At 38.4% G+C, this 19,979-nt stretch overlaps 2 protein-coding genes across 4 annotated transcripts; one reads left to right on the top strand and one right to left on the bottom strand.

The window, feature by feature from the left end:
* Positions 1–666: 666 nt before the first annotated feature.
* On the bottom strand, positions 667–19,755 carry LOC117542791 (cytochrome P450 2F2-like). 2 transcript variants are annotated; one of them, XM_034210638.1, is made up of 12 exons: positions 19,638–19,755; positions 11,945–12,200; positions 10,646–10,808; positions 8,232–8,384; positions 7,869–8,029; positions 6,731–6,799; positions 6,453–6,560; positions 5,882–6,020; positions 4,283–4,368; positions 3,886–3,987; positions 1,818–1,959; positions 670–1,719 (listed from the first exon to the last, which is right to left on the bottom strand). In XM_034210638.1, the coding sequence occupies exons 2-12, from the start codon at positions 12,104–12,106 to the stop codon at positions 1,532–1,534; spliced, it is 1,473 nt and encodes a 490-aa protein (XP_034066529.1). In that variant the 5' UTR covers positions 12,107–12,200; positions 19,638–19,755; the 3' UTR covers positions 670–1,531. The 2 variants fall into 2 exon arrangements, with proteins under 2 accessions (XP_034066528.1, XP_034066529.1); XM_034210637.1 differs by lacking the exon at positions 19,638–19,755 and having other exon boundaries at positions 667–1,719; positions 11,945–12,106.
* Positions 15,776–18,403, top strand: LOC117542793. 2 transcript variants are annotated; one of them, XM_034210640.1, is made up of 7 exons: positions 15,776–15,948; positions 16,040–16,105; positions 16,311–16,399; positions 16,494–16,599; positions 16,833–16,938; positions 17,766–17,824; positions 18,152–18,403. In XM_034210640.1, the coding sequence occupies exons 1-7, from the start codon at positions 15,811–15,813 to the stop codon at positions 18,242–18,244; spliced, it is 657 nt and encodes a 218-aa protein (XP_034066531.1). In that variant the 5' UTR covers positions 15,776–15,810; the 3' UTR covers positions 18,245–18,403. The 2 variants fall into 2 exon arrangements, with proteins under 2 accessions (XP_034066531.1, XP_034066533.1); XM_034210642.1 differs by having other exon boundaries at positions 16,869–16,938.
* Positions 19,756–19,979: the final 224 nt, after the last annotated feature.

Here is a 19,979-nt window from a genome sequence, read left to right on the forward strand (position 1 = left end):
TGTGGAAACAATACCCAACTGTAGTTCCATGTGTGAATTATGTAACCCAGTGTATTAATAGGTGGTCACCACAACTTACAATTTAGTGAGAAATATGGGCTTGTGCTTCACTGAGGATCTTTGTCATGCTGACAGGGAGGCAAACTGCAGTTATTACACTTCGCGTTTTGAAATATGTTCAAAACTGCTCAAACTTCGTTACTTTTCCTAATATTAGTATATTTATTTATTTTGGGGCGTGGGGAATGAAGAGAAAAAGATATATGAGCATTTTATGAGCATGGGATTTTGACCCCTCATATAAACATGCATAATGCTAGGGTTAGTGTTAGGGTTAATGCTATACTTTGCGGCCACACGCCGTTGCCAAGCAATGCTTATTGTTTAGGTCCTTTGATAAGCAGGCAGTCATATCATTAACTAGAACTAGCTAGATCTGATAGATTTGGACATAAACGCGAGTGAAGTATAACCGGACGCGAGAGAGAGAGATCAGAGATCAGATCAGCTGCTGCTGACGGAGAACACGCAGCTCTGCATGATCACAGCTCCGTCCGCTGTGACGGACCGTTGAGCGGAGCAAAATACACTAAGAGTTAGACCTAACACACTTAGCTATTTCATCTACTCTGGAACTAGCTAAACTAGTTATACATGTATTTATTCTTTACTGTCGGGTCACTTATTACAGGTTCAGCGAGCTGCACGAGCCTGACAAGCTGTCAGGAGAGGGAGAGGAAAAGAGAGCACCCTGTTTATTGTTCCCATTTTATTATCCAGAATTACTTTAACATTTTGAATAAAGTAGTTAATCTTAATTTTTCATTAACATAAAATAAATCTCACGTACCCCCTGCAGTACTCCAACGTACCCCTAGTGGTCCGTGTACCCCCATTTGAGAACCACTGGTATAGACTATAGAGGCTTACACATAGAGCCGTTTGACCCCCCAGAGCGTTCCGTTTGCAGATCTATCCACCTTGGGACCCGTTATCGTTTGCGGGGTCCGTTTTTATCGTTTTGTTACGGCCTCGTGTAAACGAAAGGGCTATACGCAAGAGAAACTATGCAGATACACAAAGGTAAGGTAATCAGGAAATATTTTTGGGTTTGATTGGTGGCTCAGGCAGCCCGCTACCAGTGGAGGCCACATGACCTGTAGCTTAACATGTTGCCCGTCTCCTCATGATACTTCCTGCAATACATGCACCATCGTGGGTTGTGGTCACAAATGGTAGACACCACAAATCTGGTGTACTGAGAAATACTTTCCCAGTGTTTTATCAGCGTTTTTTGAAACCGTTTGGAAAGGACTTGAATGTAACGGACGTTTATATATATGTAAAAGTCCAGCAGTCCAGCTATAACATTAATGCTCACTCGCCTTTATGGCATATTTCGATATATGTATTGTTAACAGCCATTACGGTTGGCAAAAAAAGCCCTCTATTGTTGATTTTGTATTTGTTCCGAGTATTTAAAAGCTGTTTTTATCAATCTAGGTCTCCTGCTGTTTATCTGAAGACGGCTTTAATTTGTTTCCCTGAGTTGGACTTTCATGTGATACAGTTGGGGAGTCAGAGTGACGCCATAGACTGGAGTGTAGTCTGGCTTTCCTGCATCCTCAGGCCAGATGAAATTGAACTTCCTCAGCAGCGTCACCAGGATGAGGAAGAGCTCCATACGAGCCAGACCCTCTCCCAAACACATACGAGGACCTGTGACATAAAAGAAGACCATCTTCAACATGTGTGCATGCCACTACAGGTGTGAAACAGTGAGACCTGTACTGTTGATTTTTGTAATGCTCTCATACCTGCAGAGAAAGGCATGAAGGCCTCTGGTTTAACAAACTCTCCCTGGTCATTGAGGAAGTTTTCAGGGTTGAATTCATTGGGGAATTTCCATTGTCCCTCCTCATTAAGCACTGAGGTCAGGTTAGGAATGATCAGCGTACCCTGAGGAGAAAATAAGGAACATTACATTTAATTTAGCTGATGCTTTTATCCAAAGCAACTAATAATAATTACATTCAACCATGACGAAACTAAATACAAAAATCAGGAATAATGCAAATACAATCACTATTAATAAGCCAAACCATTGTAAGTGTTACTGCATTGGATTCAAATAAGCCTTTCTAAGGGCAACGTACAGAAGGGAGATTTCTTTTTTCACCAATCATTTCAAAAATACAATTAGCATTTTAAGTCATGAAACACTTTTTTGTTTTCGGGAACCCTTCTCAAGAACAACAAGACAAACTAGAACATGTATTTCCTGCTGAAAATGTGTGTGAATGCTGTAAACTGTGAACATTTGTTGCTGAGAAAAAGCTGAATATGTTATTAGTTGAATGGTCTCTGTAGCTGCTTTTAGCTACAAAAACCAAGTAAGTGTGTTGCTGAACTTAGCGGAGAAATGCAGAAAAGTGAAATGATTTGAATCAAAATTGTTAAAGCTCAAATGCATTGCAATGACTTTGTTGGAAACTTGAAAGTGAAATGTTAAACTGGAAGAGTAGGAAAAATAAGCTTAATATTTAAAAGAAAAGGTTTAAAAAAGGTATAAACAACAACACGTATAGCCTCAATGTCCGGAAATAGCTGAATAATTTAATAGTTGAATGGTTGCTGTAGCTGAAAGTAGGCTGAAGGAGTTAGATATTAAATGTAAGTAGTAGTGAATGAATGTGTATTAAGAAGAGAAAAGAAAGTAAAAACGCTTTGAAAAGCATCAGAATATTTGAACTGCAAACTTTTGAATTAAAACCACATGTCACCAATGATGTATAACATATGTGGAACATGTTGAAGTCAGTATGAAGTCTCCATCAGACAGAAAATAATAGGCTGAGACAGTCTTTAAACTCCAGTCTGTTTGTCAGTGTTTGTTTCTGTGCTGAGCACCTAATCATAACACCTGTGTGTGAGCCCAGAGATCAAAGGTTACCATGGTGACAACGTTATCAAACACCTGTGCACTGAGCCCAGAGATCCAAGGTTCCCATGGAGATGTGCTGTGAAAAGAGAGCCTTTCCATTGTTCTGAATGAGAAATAAACCTCTTACATTTCTAACTATAGTTTAAAAACGGTAGCTGCTTTCATAAAATGTCAACGCGTGGAGGATGTCAGGACCGTGAGGAGCGTCGGAATCTGCTTTGTGTCTACTTTCGGGTCCATAATGTGGCATTTATGGCAGATTTACTAAAGGTGTGCAGTTGCTGCTCTGAGGATAGATCAGGCTTGATTTACTAAGGGCCCTAATGGAGACATGTTGAACGTTTTTGTCACTTCATGCCCTCAAGAGGCATTTTGTTTAATTTGTTTTCTTAATTTTTATTTATTGATATAAATCATGTTAAAATCTGAAGAAGGCCTCTTTACCAAGCTCCAAACTAAGCTAAATATTTCAAAAAGTATAAAGATCAAAAACAAGAAAAGTCATAGCACACATGTCCTGAAGGAGCTGAACATTTTAATATTTGAATGGTTTCTGTAGCTGAAAGTATGTGGAAGGAGTGGCATTTGGCGCAAGGTGTAGGTAAAAGAGGATTTGAAGGTTCCTCCCATTGAGTTACATGTTAAAAAAGCTGAATATTTTGAAAAAGTATAACATATTTTGCACAGCATTCACACTAACTAAGGAGGATTTTGGTTAATGAGGCCTATTGTTTATACCATTATTCAAGTATTTTGCGATAAATTGAAAGACATGTGACATTTCTTACAATCTTTAAGCTTCAATGGGAATGAGATTCAGCAGTAAAGTCACGTTTAACTCCCTACAAGGCGGTATGCTGATACAGTGCAGTGAGTTTCCACAACACATTACTATATTGTCCCTTTGTCAAAAAAACAATTTAAGACCAGCTGCTTCTTACCTTGGGAATGGAATATCCCATAAGCTCGGTGTCTTTAATCGTACAGTGGGGGACGCTCAGTGGAACAGTGTTCGCTACCCTCTGGATTTCATGGATCGTAGCCTGGAAGAAGAGATTTTTTACACCAGAAGAACAACAATGCAAGCTCTCAGTCCCTAAATATTTTTAAAAAACAAACAGGAAAAAAAAAGATAAATGTAGCTCAAAGGAAGTGATTCAGATGAATCTATCACAAGGACCCCAACGTAAAGGACTTCTATCACCAGATGTAATGCCTGTTTAATTTCATTCTGCATATATCGGGATTAGTCTTTGTGTCAATGTTTGACAAATAAGCTGCTCAGAGGCACATGAAATAAAAGTGCACTTATTTGAAGGAATCTGTCTAATGGCTTACCTGCACGTAAGGCATGTTGTGTCTGTCCTCAAAACTGGCCTGATCATTCCCTCCTAACACCTCGTCTATCTCCTGCTGACAACGCTCTGAGAGAAACAGCAGAGACATAATAATACTTGGCAATATATCTTGAAATGTGAATACAATCATAATAATAATAATAATACAAATGTATTTATATTGCACTTATCTTACAGCAGGTGCAGCTCAAAGTGCTTTACAATATGGCACACATCACATTTTTCTAACAAACAAGAAATTCCACTCAGATCAGATGTTATGACCTTTTTGAAAACATGCATCATAGCAACATAACATAGTATTTTAATGGGTTAGGATGAGGACACAGGAGGTAAAATATAGGATAATAACAACAATAAAATAGATAATGATTTCTCTTGGAAAAAATAAAGTAAGACAAAACAAATAGATACAACCAAATATAAAAACCTATAAAATTAATAAAATAAATATATACACAATAGAATAAAATAATACAAACGTAATGCTAATTATAATAGAGGTAAAACAATTAAAATACCAACTTAAAAGGATATGTCTCTAATTAAACAGTTATAATATAGGTTAAAACAATAAAGATTAAGTAAATAATAAAGACTATAAGTCCATTTAAAAGGAGGGTGTTGCTAATACAAAGCTCATTTAAAAGAGCTGTCATTTAACAATATCCACCGAGTATTTTCTGATAAGGTGTTCCACAGTTTAGGAGCATAGTGAATAAAAGCTGCCTCACCCATCTTATTTTGGGGGACTTTAGGAATATTGAAACAGCCGGCTGTGGAGGATCTCAGGGCGATGACACGACAAAGAAGATGAATGGCATAAGGCATAGTGAAGAACATGACTGAGGTGGTGAAAAGGCGAACCTGTGTGCACTTGCATTAACGCACTTAACATTTACACTTTACTGTGACAATTTTGTCTATACCATTCAATATGCTCATATTCAGCCACACCCTCTTCACTTTCAACCTCATAGTAATAACCTTCTGATTATTCTTTACATTGTATTTACAGTTCTGGAGTCTGCAGCGTTTAAGTACACGTTTGCAATGATGCATTCCAGTATGCATAGCTGAAAAATCTAAAAATAAATTGAAATGCTAAAGTTGCTATTAAGACTTTTTTTTGCGAGAAAAACGAAATCAAATTCCTACATTACTTCTGCCGATCTTTGATGTTGCCTTTGGGACTAAAGTACCGTTTTGGTGTGAATGAAAACATTTTAAAAACGTGTGCGTCTGAACTATGTCAAGCAATATCTTTTCACTTTGACATAGGTATAAATGAAAGGTTGCATCTTCATTAATCATGCTGAAATACCTATTTCAAACAAACCTACAATGTTGCGCAACCAGAAGGTATGCTGGGACTTGATAACATGTGTTAAATCCTCCAGCAGAGACTTTTTCTATATTTTCCTTTTAACCTCTAGGTAATTGCGGTCTTTCTGCTTTTGTGGCTTTTGGTGTTTATGAGATTTGAGACATAAATATATATCTATATATAATATAATATAAATAGACAATCAATGGAAGATCTATAGAACATAAAAGTCATTCAAATATGCAGGCATACCTTGTATGTGTGGGTAGGTCATTAGGTAAAGGAAACCAGTAAGAAGGGTGTTTGAGGTAGTGTCAGTCCCTGCAAAGTGAAGATCTAGAGTGTACATAATCATCAGATCTTCTGAAAAGGTAGAAGCATCATTGCCTTTCTAGGAACAGAAGAAGATAGAGACAAACAGGATTATAAGTCAATGTTACCCACATATCATACAGAGCATAGAAACTACCACACACACCTACTAAATAAATACTTTTGAAGTGTGTCTGGTACCACACACACACACACACACACACACACACACACACACACACACACACACACACACACACACACACACACACACACACACACACACACACACACACACACACACACACACACACACACACACACACACACACACACACACACACACACACACACACACACACACACACACACACACACACACACACACACACACACACACACACACACACACACACACACACACACACACACACACACACACACACCACACACACACACACACACACACACACACACACACACACACACACACACACACACACACACACACCTCTTTATCCAGCCGATCCAGATAACAGTCAACAAAGTCTCGTGGTTGTCCAGGGACTCTGGTCTTCTTGTGCTCCTGCACTACAGAAAGCGCAAGAGCCTGACACGTCTGAAAAACATTCAAGTAAATATTCAACACTTTTAGTATTTCTTTTTTTTATAAACCACCTAATGTTTGGGTTGTCACTGTATATGTGTCAGAAAAATCCACTGTACCATTTTAATATGTATTTATATAGGTATTTTATATTTTATTTAAATCTCTCTCTGATTACATACCTTGACATTCTTAAAGGCCCGTCTAAAGGGCAGTGGTAGGCTACGAATCATTGGGAAAGAGTCATACAGCTGTGAAAAAAAGGAAAAATAAATAAACGATTAAGGTTAAAATGGTACACACAGTTTATTTTTTATTATCATCTGATCATTCTAATTCACATGGTCGTCTGGAATGAAGTGAAGAGGTATTAAAAGGACCGTCAAACGATGCTTAGTTGTGTATCTTGACAACAGCATATATAGCAACATTGTAGCGTTGTTTTAGGATATTGTCAGCTTTGACATGTGTTTAAAGTAAGGTTAAAGAAAAGATCAATACAATATTTCATAATCTTTTTTAAACTAATGCAGGGATGGAAATGTGTTAGAGTTTATTGAAGGATAAAAATGTGTTTTCATAAACTGTGTTTTCATAATGTATTCTCATTTGCTGTGTTACAAAATGTGTTGATGGAGGAACAAAGCATAGTCTGTTTAAAATGACACACATACACACACACACAGATTCACATGACTGAGAGACACAAGATCCACACGAACAAATAAGGCGTTGGTCAAGACCACATGATTGTCTCATGTTACTGTATTGTTGAAATAAAAGGACTGCACTGAGAGGAGGCGAGTGGGAGTCGGTTAGAGAGTTGGCTCTCCTAGCTGGGAGTTGGTTAAGGAGTGGACATGGCATATGTCACTCGCCGATTCTCCTAGCTTGGAGTTGGTTATGGAGTGACATGACATGTCACTCGCCGATTCTCCGTGCAGCAAGTAAACTTGAAACTCGAGTACTGTTATCTTTGTTCACTGGATTCTGGTATTATTGAACCGAGCTGGGGTTTACCCTTACAAAGTAATATAGAAATACCCCACAAAATGTCCAACCGTTTTAAAAGGTCAAAATTATAATTTCTCTTTCGAAACAATCTTCAAGACCTGACACCATTAGGTTCAGTTGTCCTTTCTGTTTGGTTTAATTAACAAATGCTAGCATACTAACATGCTCAATTAAGATGAAGCACATTATAACTGGCAAGACATCGATACAAAAGCATGCTAAAAGCTTTTAGTTTGAAACACTGCAAGCTGTAGACATTTTAGTCTAAGACTCCTCTTATTTAAAGGCTGAAACATGCTGGCTCACCATAGCCCATGGTCCATTGGCTAACTTGGCATTATCGGTGAAGCACTTCACAATCACTTTGATGAACTCATCGTCATACTCGTAGCGCTGACCAAACAGGACCTGGCAGATGATGTTGGAGGCTGCGTTATGAAACATGAGCTGAGGACTAAAGGATTTGCCTGAAAAAGACAAAATGTAAAACGCAAAAAGACAAAGAAAGATTAAACTAACAACCACAGAGCAGAATTCAACAACATTAAGGGAAATGTATGACATAAATCAAAATCCACTTTGTATTATAATCATCAATCATTTGTGGTGCGACTGATTAAGGTTAACCCTAACATACAAGTAAGGATAGTGGACCCCCAGATGACATACCAATGCTCTTTTCCAGATCATCGGTAATGTATTTAATCTCTCCATGAATCCTCTCCTCCATGGAATCCTTCCCAAGACCAAAGTTCCTTAAAGTCATAAGAGCAAAGCGACGGTGATCCTTCCAACTCGGGCCATAGTCTGCCAGAATTATTCCTATAACATGGGAAGTGGCAAAAAGAGAACATAGTGTGAACTCACAGATCATCACATTACATGTATTTCGCTGAGGCTTTTTATCAAAAGCAACTTACAAAAAGTGCATTGAACCATGGAGAAACAAATAAAAAAACGCAAGAATCCTGAAAGTATATTAACTTACAATAAGACAAAACATTGTCAGTGCAACCACATTGGCTTCAAGTAAGCCAACCCTTTCTAAGTGCTACACAGGAAATATTGGTGAGTATTTTTTCCAGAGTAATTACTATTTTGCTCTGAAATAGTGATATTTAATCATTTTGGAGTGTATTTATTACTCATAGCTTCTAGAGTGCGATCAAAAATGCAGAGTCAATTCTATTGGAGTCAAACCATGACCACGCTGTAACGGAGGTGATCTCTGGGGCCGTAGATCTCAGTCTCTTATATTATATAGCTTCATTATTGGCGAAGTATATTACTTTGTTCCACGCTAAAACATTGCACAGGAAGCATGTGAATCTATGTCATGTATGCATCTATTTGTCACGATCTGTCTATGTTTTAGTTTGTCTGTCTCTGTTTCCTGTTGTAGTTTGAAAAGTGTTCCCCCTCCCGTCTTGTCTGTTGCTGGTGATTGTGTTCACCTGGTGCCCTGTGTTTCTCCTCCCTCCTCACCTGTGTCTTGTTGGTTTGATTAGTCCTGTGTGTATTTAGGTTCTGTTTTCCTGTTAGTGTGTGTGAGGTCCTTGTTGCTGGTGACTGTGTTCACTTGAGACAGTCATATTGATGCTGTGTATCATGAACCACAGCGATGAATAAATGCCCACACCGGGTTGTATTTTAACTCTCTGCCTCTGCCTCCTTGCTTGGTCGGGCCGCTCAATGGTCAGCTTCACACACGCCCACTCGTGTTACTTAAGCACTTTGGTTTATTGACCTTTTTTATTATAAAGATCATTATGGTTCATTTATTCAATTCTGAGTCAAATTACCTTCTATTGGGAGTAAAATTACCTTCTAGTTGGAGTGAAATTACGTTCGATTGGGAGTAAAATTACCTTCTATTATGAGTAAAATGGCAGTAGAGTTGTTTTTAATATACACTACATAGAGTAAATAACCATTAAGCAGAGTCAAATCTAAGCACATAATAGAGTAAAATGAACTCTAAAAATACAACTCTGAACAAAGAGTACATTTTACTCTATATAGGTTGGGACCAAATGTAATATTTTTAGAGTAACATTTTCTTCAATTTGAGTCAATGTACTGTGTAGGTACAGAAGTGAGAATTTTATATCTTTTAATTAATTAAGCAGGTGGTTTTTTCAGTCTGCAACTGAAGATTTGTAGACTTGTATGTGTTCTGATATCACTGGGAAGCTTGTTATGTCATTTTCAAGCCAGGATAAAAACAGGTGTGTTTTCGTTAAGGGGGCCTTCGTCCTAGTCACAGTGACGGAGTAAGGATTCGATTGGCTGATCAAAGGCTAAAAGCAAAGCAAGTTGTAGGAAGTACCGGATCCATTCACAGCATCAGTATTAGCTTCTTAAAACAGACTGGGCAGCCACTGGTAACCATTGAAGCAAGCAACCGAGCGGTGTAGTGTGGGAACTTCAGTCTTGCAGCATATTTAGGAGGCATAACTGAAAAAAAATGTTGGGACAGCTGGGAGCATACATTAAGCCAGAGAGAAGTGAGAGAGGGAGTGAAGATCATGTCACAGAAGTATAGTATTAGAGGAGATAGGTTAGTCGTGTTTCGATAAGTGGAGAGAGTAGGATATGAATAAGGGGGGGCTACAAAGAGGTTTGAGGTAGAGCTGTTTCTGGTGAAAATAAAATCAAGGCGGTGGCAAGCTTTGTAAGAAGGTGGGAATTGGACAGTGAAAGTGCAAAGGAGGTGAGAAGAATAAGTAAGTCAGATGACTTCTCTGCCTTAATATTACAGTCGCCGAAGGGCCAGTTTTCAGGGATGTCAGATAGGACGGTGTCTAATTCCACCAAGACTTTCCCCAAAAGAACAAGGATTCAATCGGTAGTTAACTGAAACAGCGTTAAATTAGGATGACGAAAGAAAATCAATTCACCAGTGCCGCATCATCCAATGTCACAAATAGGTTCATCACTGTCAAATATGTTCTATTTCAGAGCTCATCTACCTTAAAACCTGTTTGAAATGGAGACTATTATTACAGCCTTTTTTTTTTTAAATAATACATTTAATGATACAATTACAATATCTGCCCTATGTGACATCATGTGTGTTTTACCTTTTCTCTCAGTGCTGTCATTGACAAACAGATCTTGTGGTCTTCCAGCAAAATCAATGCCCTTGGTCACTATAGCATCCTTCATGGCCTTCATCCCATTGATGACAACAGCTGCTTTGGTACCGAGAAACACACTGTACACATTTCCATAGGTGTTCCTCAGCTGGGGGACAACAAGATAACATGTCAGTGTTTGAAAGACATACATATGATTTTTTTCACCAAAGTAAAACAAAAACATATTTCTCCACTAATTTCCGTCTTTAACGGTTCACATAGGAAATTTGGCTTGCAGCATGTCAAACATACAGTAGACAGTCGGGAGCAGACTAGTCCGTCAGTAAAGCAGATCAACTAAAAATAAATATAATTTACAAAGAGTAACACAAAATAATAATAATAATAATAATAATGAAACAACAGTTAGAAACGCTAATATGAAAATAATGAATACATGTACATTTAGGAAAATGAACAAGATACAAAACAAAAAGGACAATATGACAACTATGAGTGTGCAGCAAAAATTAAGTAATTGTATTGAAAAATAAATTGCTAAATGATGCAGCAATTGTGTGCATCGCGTTGGTTGTGATTATCGAGATTACAACTAAGACTTTAGCCAGCACATTCATGGACTACTGGGGTGGAATTTAGTTTGAACTCCAGACATTGGTACGTAAATGGAGGATTCTGTTTTTAAAATAAATGATTTGATGCATTGACCACCACAAAACGATTCCCCTTTAACCTACAATGTGTGGTGAACTCTTTGGCAGTAGAGATCCCATAAGCTCGTCCCAAATATTGACTTATTACTACTAGGTAATGTATTGTGTGTAAGTTAGAAAACGCCCAGTATGGCCTGTACCACTGGTTGGCTATAGTCTCTAAGTGCACAGAAGGTTACCTCTGTACACAGATAGGCATGGTGTTATGTAATCACTAGCAGTGTCTGAAAAGCCTGTTTCTAGTCATCTATACACTGGAAAGCTCTGTATAGAGTGAACTGATTTGAGTGGCTTTCACATGTATTGTACACTAATAGCCAAAATATTGTATTCATAGTCTCATAGTGCAGCACCAGTAATTAGTCTCATAGTGCAGCACCAGTAATTAGTCTCATAGTGCAGCACCAGTAATTCTTGAAACTCACTAGCAGGAAAAGCAGCACAGTGGCCACAAGTCTTGAACAAATCCAGACAAATGTTACATACTATTTACAGTTTAAACCACAATCCCAGAACGATTTAAAGCATTGGAAGCACAATATCATTTATTTGATTGTGTTTTTCTTACCCTCTCAAAGTCCTTCAGGGGGTTATCTAGACTCAGTTCCAAAATGTTCCCAAGTATTGGAAGGGGAGAGGGTCCCGGTGGAAAGTTTTTGGGCCTCCGGGATTTGAGTTGAAGGAGGATGAAGACCACACAGACACATAGCAGGAGGATTGAAGCAAACATGGTGGAAAGGACTGAAGTAAAGAGGCAAGCTGGTTGACTTGCTTTAAAAGTGAAGCTCAGCGCTTAGCCCTGCCTGGTTGTGTACTTTGCACACCTGTGTTAAAGGTGAATGAAAACAACAAACAGAATCAGGTTACACTTTAATAGGGCATAGGTTCTGACAAGTTTTAGCAGGATTAATCCACAATAAATTGCCTGTTCATATGCTGCTAAATAAGCTCTTTGATAAGAGAGAAATGAAGTCAATGAGTTGAATTGGTAGCTCTGTCCTGGGGAGCCCTCTGGACACTGTGGAGTTGGTGGGGGACAGGGGAGTGATAGCATAGCTGTAATCACTATTGGACCATATATCCCACCCCCTCCAGAAAACCCTGTCTGCACTGTTCAGCTCCTTCAGTGACAGGCTGCTTCACCCGCAGTATTGTTGCGGCTCGGTGCGCGGCCAAGTCTATCTAAAGTCTGCCTGCCACGGAGCTGTGTGCACATGAGCGGAGGATCACATCTGTAGCACTGGTAAGCTAACCGTTTATTTTCTTCAAACTTCAATTATAACACGGTGTGTTGTCAGGACAATACTAACTTCTGTTTTTGATTGAGTGCATTTTGCAGCAAAACGCTACAGACGAGGGGTTATGTTCTGCATTGCATAGGAACCCCAGTGTTTTTCAAATGTGTTGGCGCGAACTGCAAGCAAACAACGGTGTGTTGTCAGGACAATACTAGCTTCTGTTTGTGATTTATTGCATTTTGCAGTCATAGTTATAACGTCTACTCACCGGGAGTTAATTTAAATAGTCTGGTAACGTTATTGAAGTATCATGCTAAAAGCTGAACTCTTTATTTTCGTTTAATTCATGCTGTTGTGAAGAGGGGGTTTTGAAGCTACATCTGAGCGGGTTCAAACTTAACGGGCAGTCGTGTTAACGTGCTAAAAATGATTACCTGCCGTTTTTGCAGCAACACGCTACAGACTTTGAAGGGTTATGTGCTGCATTGTAGAGTGCATAGGAACGAACCCCAGTGTTTTTTCAAATGTGTTGGCACGAACTGCAAGCGAACATTTTGTACTTACACAGCTTTTAACCTCTTAAGCCCCACGGACCCGAGCTCGGGTCCGAAAATGCTATATATGTAGCAACAGTGCTATATCTGAAGTGTCATTCATGAAACTATTAATATTCCATACCCATCTGACCGGATGAAACTTGGCTAACTGACGATACGAAAAAAAAAAAAAAATTCGAAAAAGAAGTCTCACAAGAAGCCTCTAAATGACCCCATGTCAAAAACGGACAATTGCTATGTCTGCTCATAACTCACAAAAACGATCATTTATAATTCATCCTTTCCGCACAAACACATTTTCTGAAAGCTGAGATTCCACAGATTCCATGGGTATACACCCCATCACTACAGGCACAACATTAACCGAGCTGGCAGCCAGAACATAGCAAGTAAACAATATCAGTTTTCAAATCCCTGACAATAATTAGGTCTTACCTTGGCTGTTTTGTGATCAAAAGTTGTGTTCAAAGGAATAAAAACGCTGCTCAGGGTTAATCCAATGTCTCTTGTCACTTTAAAATGATTACTGAGACATATATATATATATATACATACATACACATATATATACATACACACATATATATATATATACATATATATACATACACATATATATACATACACACATATATACATACACATATATATATACATACACATATACATATATATATACATACACATATATATATACATACACATATATATATACACACATATATACACATACATACATATACATATATATACACATACATATATATATATATATACATACATACATATATTTATTTTTTTAACAATAATTTATTTTTATTTTTATGGATACCTATAGTGATAATTAAATGTTGTACAATGATTTTTACATTCTGGTACCTGAAAAAGGTTAAATGGCACTGATGGAACCAAATGTACCCAAAGCTTAGTCCGCTTGGACTTTTTTTTGCTAAATCTCTCTAAAAAGGTCAATTCTCACTTGTTGTGCCTCAATCTTGATACAGGGTACTTATTATATGTTATACTTTGGATTCCTAAAGCTTTTAGGCTACTAACCCATCATTCAAGGGTGGTTTTCACTATAAGTAATGGGTTTTATTTGGGCGGAGACAAAAATGTACACTTTTTGACTATGTTCCATCTGGATTTACTCTGACACTGAAACATCTGTATTGATTCTGACACTTCTACATCCAACTCACAGATGTGACCTTGCTTTGATAAAAGAAATTATTCATATAACCCTTTTAGAAGTTAAGTTATAGTCCTTTGTTTTGGGCATGTCATTTTCGAGCCTGAAACCTGAAAAACAGGCTTGGGGCTTAAGAGGTTAAAGCTCACTTTTATCGGATTCACAATGTGCCTGCAGCCACAGCTAGAGCCATTGTTACAGATTTGAAATGTGCAATTTGGTTATGTGCGCGCCAATTTCAAACAGTGAAAGAACTTATATCCCACTTAAAAGATCATATAGTGGAGGGACGACCTGTGTTATGTCCAGTAACTGGTTGTACAAATAATGTCACTGTGAAATCGTCATTTACTGCTCATATGTCCAGAAAACACAGAGCATGTTCTGTTGATAACATAAGTGACATGTACAGGGAAGCCATTTCTCCGTGTTCTGCACATGAAGATGCTTCCCAGAGCCCAAATGATGCAACAACAAATGAAAGCACTGATTTGCCACAGCATTTCAATGAGACCTATCTTAGGAATGTATGCTTATTCTACTTAAAATTGCAAGGGCAGCTCCTTCTTCCAGCTTCAACAATACAGACTATTGTCGAAGAGATGCAAAATGTGCATGAGTTGGGACCAAGCGGCAAACTGTGGGGTAGAGCCGGTGTTGTGTCACATTATGCCTCCCCGTCATGAAATGCCCCCCTTGTCACGGGAACGCGCATTTCTAAATGACACGTTTACACCTCTAAATGACACGTTAACACCATAGGTTTACACCTTAAAACGATGTTTAAAACGAAAAGTAAACGTTCAGGGTTTTTATTAATGGTAATTTTCAGACTGTGAGTTGTTTAGTGGTAGCTCATAGTCTTGATTCTTCTGGTTTAACTTTTCGCTCCGTATATGAGGTGTCGAAATTCGTTCGTCACTTCCTTTTCAGTTTGTTTTTTTAAATGTTTTTTTTATCATTATTGTTACGTCCTGTCTGTATAAACGTGCTTTAAAATGTATTGTTTAATTTTACATAGTTGTCATCTAATAATCTAAATATGTTTACAAATGTTACATAGTCTTTGTCAGCATATATGCTATGCGTACAAAATAAAAGTGTGACATTCATGAAACTTGCTCCATTTATTGGTACCAGTCCTAGAACCATACCCTGAAAAATGCTTGAGGGTGGGATTCATAGAAACCTCTTTTGGTCGGGGGGGGCATTTTATGACAGGCCTGGCCATCACAATATGCCCCCCCTTGCTATCTTACAAAATAAAAGTGTCACATTCATGAAACTTGCTCCATTTATTGGTACCAGTCCTAGAACCATACCCTGAAAAATGCTTGAGGGTGGGATTCATATAAACCTCTTTTGGTGGGGGGGGGGTTTTATGACAGGCCTGGCCATCACAATATGCCCCCCCTTGCTATCTTACAAAAATAAAAGTGTGACATTCATGAAACTTGCTCCATTTATTGGTACCAGTCCTAGAACCATACCCAGAAAAATCAACCAGCGCAATGACGGTCAAGCAGCTGTTATTGACAGCTACGCTATGACCGCCATCTGGAAACACACATTTGGAAGAATCCGGGTATGTACATGATTGGAATGACTTTGCTTTTGTAAATGTTGCAAATGTGCATTTTTCAACAGGAATGTAATACTTTTGCAACTACTCTCAGGTTGATCCAATGGCACACACAGTCATCGTGGGAATTGTGAACGAGAACCATCACTGGATGTTGGTGGTGAGAATAGGAGCATATTTTAAGCTCCAATCTGTATCTATAGTGCTGTATACACCATATATAATTAGTGATTTGCAAGATAACCGGGCCACACATACATGCTGTCACTTATTATTGATCAAATCTAAACAATACCCTACATCGTACCTGCGTAATGTATGGTTCCTGCCTAATGCATGTTGTGTTTCCATGTGAATAATAAAAGGTAATGTACCCCCATGAGAAGAAAACCCTCTTCTTGGATCCACTTGGAGAAGGGAAAGGCAAAACGAAGGTGTGCCTGCAATCTACAAGGTACATTTGATACAGTGTACTAGTTCCGGTGTTTTATGAGTATTTTGACAATGATGTGCTGCATCTTGACACATGTACTATCTACATACTGTAGAGCCTTTATGAGGATGAAAGGCTGCAAGGTGTCAAGATGGACATGCAGCACCCTCCCCCATAATCGCCAACAAGACAGCACATCCTGTGGTGTCCTGGCCTTAAAAGTGAGTGTGAAATGCATTTAGCCAAACATTACTCTCAAACTCAAATTCAGTAGCAATTAGACTGAATATCTTGACTTGCTTTTATACATCTTGATCAAAGATGTATTGAATTGTGTCAAACTACACATATACAACATGTCATTCTTTAAATCTGTTGGGTCATTTGTCTGTATTCCATTTGAGGGTAAAATCATAGACCATGCAGTCCAGATACTAATCAAGGTTCTCTTCAGTTTGCAGAGAACATTTTACTGGGGGAGGTAATTGAGTTTGAAACCTCACAGAAGGCAGTGCACGAGCTGAGGCTGGACATTGCTACTTCTCTCCTCAGAGAATCTGGTTTGTTACCTTTTCTCAACATTGTCAATGACTTCATGTAGTTACTTTTATTAATTGTATCTCATAAGTATGCATCAATAACCTAGTATATTAATAATGTGCCATGCAAATTGTTGTATTGTATCACTGCTTGGACCATTGGTACTGTTGGGTTAATCTTGACCAGGGAAATTATCAGGGTTTTAAAAGCAACACAGTGGCTTAAGTATAGATTAGGGTAAATAGTCACTACATACAGTATATTGTGTATCTCAACTCCAAACAGATAACATATGAAGCATCGCAGGCAGGCATCTTCAACTGCAATTTCATATAGGCTACACACATCACACTCCAACACACCCTTTCAATTCTGCGGTTTATTTAAGATGTGAGATTTCCCCATCTTCCTCCTTTCAATGTGCTCATTGGTGTGTATTACTTTTAACTGATATCCTCAGTTAATTTTTACCTTGAACTTATTATAATCAAAGCTGTATAGCTAATACATGTGATGAACAACAAAAGAACCATGAGAACCAAACTTAAATTGATGCGTACAGTGCGAAATAAGTTTTTGTAATGACATTGTGCAGGTTCCCATTCTACAGAGGGTACGGAGAGGGTGAAAGAAGGAGCAGATGGCTCCTCTGTGCTCAGATTTAATCATTTAGAAAATCTATGTGTTTGTGTGTGTTTTGCCTTTTCTTCACACAAAATAATAAAAGACCACAACAAATGTGTCCTTATATAATTGACCTTTTAGTCAAAATTTGGAATGGGTCACCTTGACCCCAAATCTGCAATGTGGTTTATCTGAAGATATTGATTACGTTTTGTCTCAACAGATGATCTAAGCAGGCTTTGCTTTTACTGCGGGATGGAGGAGCAGGATGAAGAACATTGGGTAATTTCCTATTGCACATTACAAATAAAGAAAATTAGCAGAAATATGTTTCCAGACTTTATCAACATAACATTTGCGTTGGTAATTGCTACTATATTTGGCATCTTCAGCATTAACTGATAAAGGATTAATGGTTTGCTTGTTTTTCCATACATTTTTGTTGAAAATGTATTTCTTTCTCATAACACAACATTTATGTTTTTGAAAGATTTCGATTATTGAAGGAATGGTTAGAATGTTAGTGGGAAATACATTAGAGATATTCTATTATCATAACAAAATCCCATAATGCATACCTTACATAACAAGTATTTATTGTTTTCTCAGATTTGCTGTGACATTTGTCAGCAGTGGTACCACCACCAATGTGTACAAAGGCCGCCAGTTGATCAACCGTACTTGTGCCCTGGATGCACATAATGCCCCGAAGGAACCATCATTAACTGTCCACTGTCATTTCAACCAATGCAACTATTGTTTGGCCTGTCATAAAATTCCCCTCCCCCACCAAAAGAGGTTTCTATTAATCCCACCCTCAAGCATTTTTCAGGGTATGGTTCTAGGACTGGTACCAATAAATGGAGCACGTTTCATGAATGTGACACTTTTATTTTGTAAGATAGCAAGGGGGGGCATATTGTGATGGCCAGGCCTGTCATATAATGCCCCCCCCACCAAGATAGGTTTCTATGAATCCCACCCTCAAGAATTTTTCAGGGTATGGTTCTAGGACTGGTACGAATAAATGGAGCAAGTTTCATGAATGTGACACTTTTATTTTGTAAGATAGCAAGGGGGGGCATATTGTGATGGCCAGGCCTGTCATAAAATGTCCCCCCCCACCAAAAGAGGTTTATATGAATCCCACCCTCAAGCATTTTTCAGAGTATGGTTCTAGGACTGGTACCAATAAATGGAGAAAGTTTCATGAATGTCACACTTTAATTTTGTAAGATAGCAAGGGGGGGGGCATATTGTGATGGCCAGGCCTGTCATAAAATGCCCCCCCCCCCACCAAAAGAGGTTTCTATGAATCCCACCCTCAAGCATTTTTCAGGGTATGGTTCTAGGACTGGTACCAATAAATGGAGCAAGTTTCATGAATGTGACACTTTTATTTTGTAAGATAGCAAGGGGGGGCATATTGTGATGGCTAGGCCTGTCATAAAATGCCCCCCCCCCCCCCCCCCCCAAAAAAAAGAGGTTTCTATGAATCCCACCCTCAAGCATTTTTCAGGGTATGGTTCTAGGACTGGTACCAATAAATGGAGCAAGTTTCATGAATGTCACACTTTTATTTTGTACGCATAGCATATATGCTGACAAAGACTATGTAACATTTGTAAACATATTTAGATTATTAGATGACAACTATGTAAAATTAAACAATACATTTTAAAGCACGTTTATACAGACAGGACGTAACAATAATGATAAAAAAAACATTTAAAAAAACAAACTGAAAAGGAAGTGACGAACGAATTTCGACACCTCATATACGGAGCGAAAAGTTAAACCAGAAGAATCAAGACTATGAGCTACCACTAAACAACTCACAGTCTGAAAATTACCATTAATAAAAACCCTGAACGTTTACTTTTCGTTTTAAACATCGTTTTAAGGTGTAAACCTATGGTGTTAACGTGTCATTTAGAGGTGAAACGTGTCATTTAGAAATGCGCGTTCCCGTGACAAGGGGGGCATTTCATGACGGGGAGGCATAATGTGACACAACACCGGGAAGCCAATACGGAAGTGCCACACACTGCAGTTAATATATTGGCATAAATAAAAGCACTAGAATTTCACTTACCGCAAAACCGCATTCATGCACCGTCTGTTTTAACCGCAGAGCGAGTAACAATAGTCCGATATATAAGCATGAAGAACAAACAACCACGGCCGGCTACAAGTTGTGTTTCCTGGATGAGCTGAGCAGGCAGAGTCCCTGTAGCTAGCTTCACGGAGGAGGTAGCAGAGAGACAAGAAGCTAACAGCGGCAGGCACTAGACAGAGCCGTCACTCAATGTGACCACGCCCTAATTTATGCACAAACTTTAAGACCTAATATAAATAAAAGGGTCTTGTTAGAAAACAATTCACTCACAGATCCATAATCATGAAGGTGGAATCTAACTATATCGATAATAAAATG

This window comes from Gymnodraco acuticeps, unplaced genomic scaffold (genome assembly GCF_902827175.1).
Source record: "Gymnodraco acuticeps unplaced genomic scaffold, fGymAcu1.1, whole genome shotgun sequence".
NCBI lineage: Eukaryota > Metazoa > Chordata > Actinopteri > Perciformes > Bathydraconidae > Gymnodraco > Gymnodraco acuticeps.

Coding starts and splice junctions, on each gene's coding strand:
- LOC117542791 (XM_034210637.1), bottom strand. CDS start 12,106: ATGTTTGCTTCAATCCTCCTGCTATGTGTCTGTGTGGTCTTCATCCTC. Junction 6,561..6,730: donor GGGCCTTTAAGAATGTCAAG/GTATGTAATCAG, acceptor AATGTTTTTCAG/ACGTGTCAGGCTCTTGCGCT. Junction 4,369..5,881: donor GACCTACCCACACATACAAG/GTATGCCTGCAT, acceptor TGTTTCTCTCAG/AGCGTTGTCAGCAGGAGATA.
- LOC117542793 (XM_034210640.1), top strand. CDS start 15,811: ATGAAACTTGCTCCATTTATTGGTACCAGTCCTAGAACCATACCCAGA. Junction 16,106..16,310: donor ACCATCACTGGATGTTGGTG/GTGAGAATAGGA, acceptor GAATAATAAAAG/GTAATGTACCCCCATGAGAA. Junction 17,825..18,151: donor AGCAGGATGAAGAACATTGG/GTAATTTCCTAT, acceptor TTGTTTTCTCAG/ATTTGCTGTGACATTTGTCA.